The 8,860-nt window shown below is 46.6% G+C and overlaps 1 protein-coding gene across 2 annotated transcripts in view; it reads left to right on the forward strand.

Moving 5' to 3' along the window:
* Positions 1 to 8,506, forward strand: part of aagab (alpha and gamma adaptin binding protein) — a 30,742-nt gene extending 22,236 nt beyond the window's left edge. For both annotated transcript variants that reach the window (XM_055910518.1, XM_055910517.1), the window contains 3 exons: positions 7,274 to 7,378; positions 8,098 to 8,147; positions 8,417 to 8,506. In XM_055910518.1, coding sequence (XP_055766493.1) covers positions 7,274 to 7,378; positions 8,098 to 8,147; positions 8,417 to 8,494 — 233 coding nt within the window. In that variant the 3' untranslated portion in view covers positions 8,495 to 8,506. The remainder of the gene's footprint in view (positions 1 to 7,273; positions 7,379 to 8,097; positions 8,148 to 8,416) is intronic.
* Positions 8,507 to 8,860: the final 354 nt, after the last annotated feature.

The following is an 8,860-nucleotide window of genomic DNA, read 5'->3' on the forward strand; positions in this document are numbered from 1 at the left end:
TGGTAGTTAGTGGATTATCAGTGGTAGTTAGTGGACTATCAGCGGTAGTTAGTGGACTATCAGCGGTAGTTAGTGGATTATCAGTGGTAGTTAGTGGACTATCAGCGGTAGTTAGTGGATTATCAGTGGTAGTTAGTGGACTATCAGCGGTAGTTAGTGGACTATCAGCGGTAGTTAGTTGACTATCAGCGGTAGTTAGTGGACTATCAGCGGTAGTTAGTGGACTATCAGCGGTAGTTAGTGGACTGTCAGCGGTAGTTAGTGGACTATCAGTGGTAGTTAGTGGACTATCAGTGGTAGTTAGTGGACTATCAGTGGTAGTTAGTGGACTATCAGTGGTAGTTAGTGGACTATCAGTGGTAGTTAGTGGACTATCAGTGGTAGTTAGTGGACTATCAGTGGTAGTTAGTGGACTATCAGTGGTAGTTAGTGGACTATCAGTGGTAGTTAGTGGACTGTCAGCGGTAGTTAGTGGACTATCAGCGGTAGTTAGTTGACTATCAGCGGTAGTTAGTGGACTATCAGCGGTAGTTAGTGGACTATCAGCGGTAGTTAGTGGACTATCAGCGGTAGTTAGTGGACTATCAGCGGTAGTTAGTGGACTATCAGCGGTAGTTAGTGGATTATCAGCGGTAGTTAGTGGACTATCAGCGGTAGTTAGTGGATTATCAGCGGTAGTTAGTGGACTATCAGCGGTAGTTAGTGGACTATCAGCGGTAGTTAGTGGACTGTCAGCGGTAGTTAGTGGACTGTCAGCGGTAGTTAGTGGACTGTCAGCGGTAGTTAGTGGACTGTCAGCGGTAGTTAGTGGACTGTCAGCGGTAGTTAGTGGACTATCAGCGGTAGTTAGTGGACTATCAGCGGTAGTTAGTGGACTATCAGCGGTAGTTAGTGGACTATCAGTGGTAGTTAGTGGACTATCAGCGGTAGTTAGTGGACTATCAGCGGTAGTTAGTGGACTATCAGCGGTAGTTAGTGGACTATCAGCGGTAGTTAGTGGACTATCAGCGGTAGTTAGTGGACTATCAGCGGTAGTTAGTGGACTATCAGCGGTAGTTAGTGGACTATCAGCGGTAGTTAGTGGACTATCAGCGGTAGTTAGTGGACTATCAGCGGTAGTTAGTGGACTATCAGCGGTAGTTAGTGGACTATCAGCGGTAGTTAGTGGACTATCAGCGGTAGTTAGTGGACTATCAGCGGTAGTTAGTGGACTATCAGCGGTAGTTGGTTGACTATCGGCACGGTCGCTGGTAGTTAGTTGACTATCAGCGGTATTTAGTGGACTATCAGCGGTAGTTAGTGGATTATCAGCGGTAGTTAGTGGATTATCAGCGGTAGTTAGTGGACTATCAGCGGTAGTTAGTTGACTATCGGAACGGTCGGTGGTAGTTAGTTGACTATCAGCGGTAGTTAGTTGACTATCAGCGGTAGTTAGTTGACTATCGGAACGGTCGGTGGTAGTTAGTTGACTATCAGCGGTAGTTAGTTGACTATCAGCGGTAGTTAGTTGACTATCAGCGGTAGTTAGTTGACTATCAGAACGGTCGGTGGTAGTTAGTTGACTATCGGAACGGTCGCTGGTAGTTAGTTGACTATCGGAACGGTCGCTGGTAGTTAGTTGACTATCAGAACGGTCGCTGGTAGTTAGTTGACTATCAGAACGGTCGCTGGTAGTTAGTTGACTATCAGAACGGTCGCTGGTAGTTAGTTGACTATCGGAACGGTCGCTGGTAGTTAGTTGACTATCAGAACGGTCGCTGGTAGTTAGTTGACTATCGGAACGGTCGCTGGTAGTTAGTGGACTATCAGTGGTAGTTAGTTGACTATCAGTGGTAGTTAGTTGACTATCAGTGGTAGTTAGTGGACTATCGGAACGGTCGCTGGTAGTTAGTTGACTATCAGAACGGTCGCTGGTAGTTAGTTGACTATCAGAACGGTCGCTGGTAGTTAGTTGACTATCAGAACGGTCGCTGGTAGTTAGTTGACTATCAGAACGGTCGCTGGTAGTTAGTTGACTATCAGAACGGTCGCTGGTAGTTAGTTGACTATCAGAACGGTCGCTGGTAGTTAGTTGACTATCGGAACGGTCGCTGGTAGTTAGTTGACTATCGGAACGGTCGCTGGTAGTTAGTTGACTATCAGAACGGTCGCTGGTAGTTAGTTGACTATCGGAACGGTCGCTGGTAGTTAGTTGACTATCGGAACGGTCGCTGGTAGTTAGTTGACTATCAGTGGTAGTTAGTTGACTATCGGAACGGTCGCTGGTAGTTAGTTGACTATCGGAACGGTCGCTGGTAGTTAGTTGACTATCAGAACGGTCGCTGGTAGTTAGTTGACTATCAGTGGTAGTTAGTTGACTATCAGTGGTAGTTAGTTGACTATCGACATGGTCGCTGGTAGTTAGTTGACTATCGGAACGGTCGCTGGTAGTTAGTTGACTATCAGTGGTAGTTAGTTGACTATCGACATGGTCGCTGGTAGTTAGTTGACTATCGACATGGTCGCTGGTAGTTAGTTGACTATCAGTGGTAGTTAGTTGACTATCGGAACGGTCGCTGGTAGTTAGTTGACTATCGGAACGGTCGCTGGTAGTTAGTTGACTATCAGTGGTAGTTAGTTGACTATCGGAACGGTCGCTGGTAGTTAGTTGACTATCGGAACGGTCGCTGGTAGTTAGTTGACTATCAGTGGTAGTTAGTTGACTATCGGAACGGTCGCTGGTAGTTAGTTGACTATCAGAACGGTCGCTGGTAGTTAGTTGACTATCAGTGGTAGTTAGTTGACTATCGGAACGGTCGCTGGTAGTTAGTTGACTATCAGAACGGTCGCTGGTAGTTAGTTGACTATCGGAACGGTCGCTGGTAGTTAGTTGACTATCGGAACGGTCGCTGGTAGTTAGTTGACTATCGGAACGGTCGCTGGTAGTTAGTTGACTATCAGAACGGTCGCTGGTAGTTAGTTGACTATCAGTGGTAGTTAGTTGACTATCGACATGGTCGCTGGTAGTTAGTTGACTATCAGTGGTAGTTAGTTGACTATCGGAACGGTCGCTGGTAGTTAGTTGACTATCGGAACGGTCGCTGGTAGTTAGTTGACTATCAGTGGTAGTTAGTTGACTATCGGAACGGTCGCTGGTAGTTAGTTGACTATCGGAACGGTCGCTGGTAGTTAGTTGACTATCAGAACGGTCGCTGGTAGTTAGTTGACTATCGGAACGGTCGCTGGTAGTTAGTTGACTATCAGTGGTAGTTAGTTGACTATCGGAACGGTCGCTGGTAGTTAGTTGACTATCGGAACGGTCGCTGGTAGTTAGTTGACTATCGGAACGGTCGCTGGTAGTTAGTTGACTATCAGAACGGTCGCTGGTAGTTAGTTGACTATCGGAACGGTCGCTGGTAGTTAGTTGACTATCGGAACGGTCGCTGGTAGTTAGTTGACTATCGGAACGGTCGCTGGTAGTTAGTTGACTATCAGAACGGTCGCTGGTAGTTAGTTGACTATCAGTGGTAGTTAGTTGACTATCGGAACGGTCGCTGGTAGTTAGTTGACTATCAGTGGTAGTTAGTTGACTATCGACATGGTCGCTGGTAGTTAGTTGACTATCAGTGGTAGTTAGTTGACTATCAGTGGTAGTTAGTTGACTATCAGAACGGTCGCTGGTAGTTAGTTGACTATCGGAACGGTCGCTGGTAGTTAGTTGACTATCAGTGGTAGTTAGTTGACTATCGGAACGGTCGCTGGTAGTTAGTTGACTATCGGAACGGTCGCTGGTAGTTAGTTGACTATCAGTGGTAGTTAGTTGACTATCGGAACGGTCGCTGGTAGTTAGTTGACTATCAGAACGGTCGCTGGTAGTTAGTTGACTATCAGAACGGTCGCTGGTAGTTAGTTGACTATCGGTGGTAGTTAGTTGACTATCGGAACGGTCGCTGGTAGTTAGTTGACTATCGGAACGGTCGGTGGTAGTTAGTTGACTATCGGAACGGTCGGTGGTAGTTAGTTGACTATCGGAACGGTCGGTGGTAGTTAGTTGACTATCAGAACGGTCGCTGGTAGTTAGTTGACTATCGGAACGGTCGCTGGTAGTTAGTTGACTATCAGAACGGTCGCTGGTAGTTAGTTGACTATCAGTGGTAGTTAGTTGACTATCGGAACGGTCGCTGGTAGTTAGTTGACTATCAGTGGTAGTTAGTTGACTATCAGAACGGTCGCTGGTAGTTAGTTGACTATCAGAACGGTCGCTGGTAGTTAGTTGACTATCAGAACGGTCGCTGGTAGTTAGTTGACTATCAGCGGTAGTTAGTTGACTATCAGTGGTAGTTAGTTGACTATCGGAACGGTCGCTGGTAGTTAGTTGACTATCAGAACGGTCGCTGGTAGTTAGTTGACTATCAGTGGTAGTTAGTTGACTATCAGAACGGTCGCTGGTAGTTAGTTGACTATCGGAACGGTCGCTGGTAGTTAGTTGACTATCAGTGGTAGTTAGTTGACTATCAGAACGGTCGCTGGTAGTTAGTTGACTATCAGAACGGTCGCTGGTAGTTAGTTGACTATCGGAACGGTCGCTGGTAGTTAGTTGACTATCGGAACGGTCGCTGGTAGTTAGTTGACTATCAGTGGTAGTTAGTTGACTATCGGAACGGTCGCTGGTAGTTAGTTGACTATCAGTGGTAGTTAGTTGACTATCGGAACGGTCGCTGGTAGTTAGTTGACTATCAGAACGGTCGCTGGTAGTTAGTTGACTATCAGTGGTAGTTAGTTGACTATCGGAACGGTCGCTGGTAGTTAGTTGACTATCAGAACGGTCGCTGGTAGTTAGTTGACTATCGGAACGGTCGCTGGTAGTTAGTTGACTATCAGTGGTAGTTAGTTGACTATCAGAACGGTCGCTGGTAGTTAGTTGACTATCGGCATGGTCGCTGGTAGTTAGTTGACTATCAGAACGGTCGCTGGTAGTTAGTTGACTATCAGAACGGTCGCTGGTAGTTAGTTGACTATCGGAACGGTCGCTGGTAGTTAGTTGACTATCAGAACGGTCGCTGGTAGTTAGTTGACTATCAGTGGTAGTTAGTTGACTATCAGAACGGTCGCTGGTAGTTAGTTGACTATCAGTGGTAGTTAGTTGACTATCAGTGGTAGTTAGTTGACTATCAGAACGGTCGCTGGTAGTTAGTTGACTATCAGAACGGTCGCTGGTAGTTAGTTGACTATCAGAACGGTCGCTGGTAGTTAGTTGACTATCAGCGGTAGTTAGTTGACTATCAGTGGTAGTTAGTTGACTATCAGAACGGTCGCTGGTAGTTAGTTGACTATCAGCGGTAGTTAGTTGACTATCGGAACGGTCGCTGGTAGTTAGTTGACTATCGGAACGGTCGCTGGTAGTTAGTTGACTATCAGTGGTAGTTAGTTGACTATCAGTGGTAGTTAGTTGACTATCAGTGGTAGTTAGTTGACTATCAGAACGGTCGCTGGTAGTTAGTTGACTATCGACATGGTCGCTGGTAGTTAGTTGACTATCAGAACGGTCGGTGGTAGTTAGTTGACTATCAGTGGTAGTTAGTTGACTATCAGTGGTAGTTAGTTGACTATCAGAACGGTCGCTGGTAGTTAGTTGACTATCGGAACGGTCGCTGGTAGTTAGTTGACTATCAGAACGGTCGCTGGTAGTTAGTTGACTATCAGAACGGTCGCTGGTAGTTAGTTGACTATCAGCGGTAGTTAGTTGACTATCGGAACGGTCGCTGGTAGTTAGTTGACTATCAGAACGGTCGCTGGTAGTTAGTTGACTATCAGAACGGTCGCTGGTAGTTAGTTGACTATCAGAACGGTCGCTGGTAGTTAGTTGACTATCAGTGGTAGTTAGTTGACTATCAGTGGTAGTTAGTTGACTATCAGTGGTAGTTAGTTGACTATCGGAACGGTCGGTGGTAGTTAGTTGACTATCGGAACGGTTGCTGGTAGTTAGTTGACTATCAGAACGGTCGCTGGTAGTTAGTTGACTATCGGAACGGTCGCTGGTAGTTAGTTGACTATCGGAACGGTCGCTGGTAGTTAGTTGACTATCGGAACGGTTGCTGGTAGTTAGTTGACTATCGGAACGGTCGCTGGTAGTTAGTTGACTATCGGAACGGTCGCTGGTAGTTAGTTGACTATCAGAACGGTCGCTGGTAGTTAGTTGACTATCAGAACGGTCGCTGGTAGTTAGTTGACTATCGGAACGGTCGCTGGTAGTTAGTTGACTATCGGAACGGTCGCTGGTAGTTAGTTGACTATCGGAACGGTCGCTGGTAGTTAGTTGACTATCGGAACGGTCGCTGGTAGTTAGTTGACTATCAGTGGTAGTTAGTTGACTATCGACATGGTCGCTGGTAGTTAGTTGACTATCAGTGGTAGTTAGTTGACTATCAGTGGTAGTTAGTTGACTATCAGAACGGTCGCTGGTAGTTAGTTGACTATCAGTGGTAGTTAGTTGACTATCAGTGGTAGTTAGTTGACTATCAGTGGTAGTTAGTTGACTATCAGTGGTAGTTAGTTGACTATCAGAACGGTCGCTGGTAGTTAGTTGACTATCAGTGGTAGTTAGTTGACTATCAGTGGTAGTTAGTTGACTATCAGTGGTAGTTAGTTGACTATCAGAACGGTCGCTGGTAGTTAGTTGACTATCGGAACGGTCGCTGGTAGTTAGTTGACTATCAGTGGTAGTTAGTTGACTATCAGTGGTAGTTAGTTGACTATCAGAACGGTCGCTGGTAGTTAGTTGACTATCAGTGGTAGTTAGTTGACTATCAGTGGTAGTTAGTTGACTATCGGAACGGTCGCTGGTAGTTAGTTGACTATCGACATGGTCGCTGGTAGTTAGTTGACAGTAGTAGGTAAGTGGACTGGGATCTGATTATTTCATGGCATCAGTTCAGTAATCTTTAGGTTAACACCATCGTTACAGTCTTATAACAGTAACGTTATCTATTGATCCATTTGAAAAAGCTTTTGGGGCAACTCTTCACAAATGAGACTATATACATTATACACCATGAGAGATTCTGAGTATAAAGACGAGTGGGCATTTTTAAATAATTAAATGTATGGAATCCGAAGCATATTTATAAGGGTAATTTATCCCATTTAGCCGATGCTTTTATCCAAAGTGACTTACGTAGTCATGCATGCATTTTTCTTATGGGAAGTGCGCAGCGGGAATGGAACCCGAGCGCCAAGCTTTACCAGCTGGTCCGCAGAGGGCCTTCAGTACGTGTTTCATCTTTTCTGTTTGTAGATCCGATGCTTGACTTGGACATTCAGGAGCTGGCTAACTTGACCGCTGGTGACGCGGACGTGGAGAACTTTGAACGCCTCTTCACCAAACTGAAGGAGATGAAAGGTACCTGGCTGGAGACACTAGGGTCACTACTGGCACCCTATTCCCTACATAGTGCACTACTGGCACCCTATTTCCTACATAGTGCACTACTGGCACCCTATTCCCTACATAGTGCACTACTGGCACCCTATTCCCTACATAGTGCACTACTGGCACCCTATTCCCTACATAGTGCACTACTGGCACCCTAATCCCTACATAGTGCACTACTGGCACCCTAATCCCTACATAGTACACTACTGGCACCCTATTCCCTACATAGTGCACTACTGGCACCCTAATCCCTATATAGTACACACTACTGGCACCCTATTCCCTACATAGTGCACTACTGGCACCCTAATCCCTATATAGTACACACTACTGGCAGATGTTGGCTCAATTGTATATTATCTTAAATGTACAGCGTGATATAGAGATTTCTGATTGGATCCAGTATGCTATAGAGCTTTCTGATTGGATCCAGCGTGCTGTAGAGCGGTTTCTGATTGGATCCCGGCCTTAGTTGTCATTGACGACCCCTGTGTATTACAGAACAGTGTCACACGACCCCTGTGTATTACAGAACAGTGTCACACGACCCCTGTGTATTACAGAACAGTGTCACACGACCCCTGTGTATTACAGAACAGTGTCACACGACCCCTGTGTATTACAGAACAGCGTCATACGACCCCTGTTGAGATTCATGCCCGTTTGAGCTGTTCTTCTCTCTGCAGATAAAGCCTCATGGTTACCTCCTGAACAGAGGAAACTTCATGCTGAGAAGGTAGCTTCATCCCTAAACACATCATTTTAAAATGTTAAAACCCATTAAAAAAAAGTTACAAATTATTATATTCATACTTCGTTCTCCTGACTGTCGGTGTCAAGCTGTGAATGTCTTCTTCTGTGTAGATTTAGTGTTTCCTCATCCTGTCCTGGGGGAGGACCAGGACTCATAAACCCTGTAGTGGGTGTGAATGTCCTCTTGTCTTCTGCATAATGTTGATCGAGGCCAAATGCCTACAAGTGTTTACCTGATTACTTGCTTTGCAGGTTGCCAAGGCGTTTTGGACGGCCATCGGAGGAGACCAGGATGAGATAGAAGGCCTGTCGTCAGGGGAGGAGAGTTAAAGGGAGACTGAGGAGCCACACTCTTTCTTCCTGTCCCCAGTCCTCCCCTTCCTGTCCCCAGTCCTCCCCTTCCTGTCTCCAGTCCTCCCCTTCCTGTCCCCAGTCGTCCCCTTCCTGTCCCCAGTCGTCCCCTTCCTGTCCCCAGTCGTCCCCTTCCTGTCCCCAGTCGTCCCCTTCCTGTCCCCAGTCGTCCCCTTCCTGTCCCCAGTCGTCCCCTTCCTGTCCCCAGTCGTCCCCTTCCTGTCCCCAGTCGTCCCCTTCCTGTCCCCAGTCGTCCCCTTCCTGTCCCCAGTCGTCCCCTTCCTGTCCCCAGTCGTCCCCTTCCTGTCCCCAGTCGTCCCCTTCCTGTCCCCAGTCGTCCCCTTC

The sequence above is a fragment of the Salvelinus fontinalis genome, unplaced genomic scaffold (genome assembly GCF_029448725.1).
Source record: "Salvelinus fontinalis isolate EN_2023a unplaced genomic scaffold, ASM2944872v1 scaffold_0015, whole genome shotgun sequence".
NCBI classification, from domain to species: domain Eukaryota; kingdom Metazoa; phylum Chordata; class Actinopteri; order Salmoniformes; family Salmonidae; genus Salvelinus; species Salvelinus fontinalis.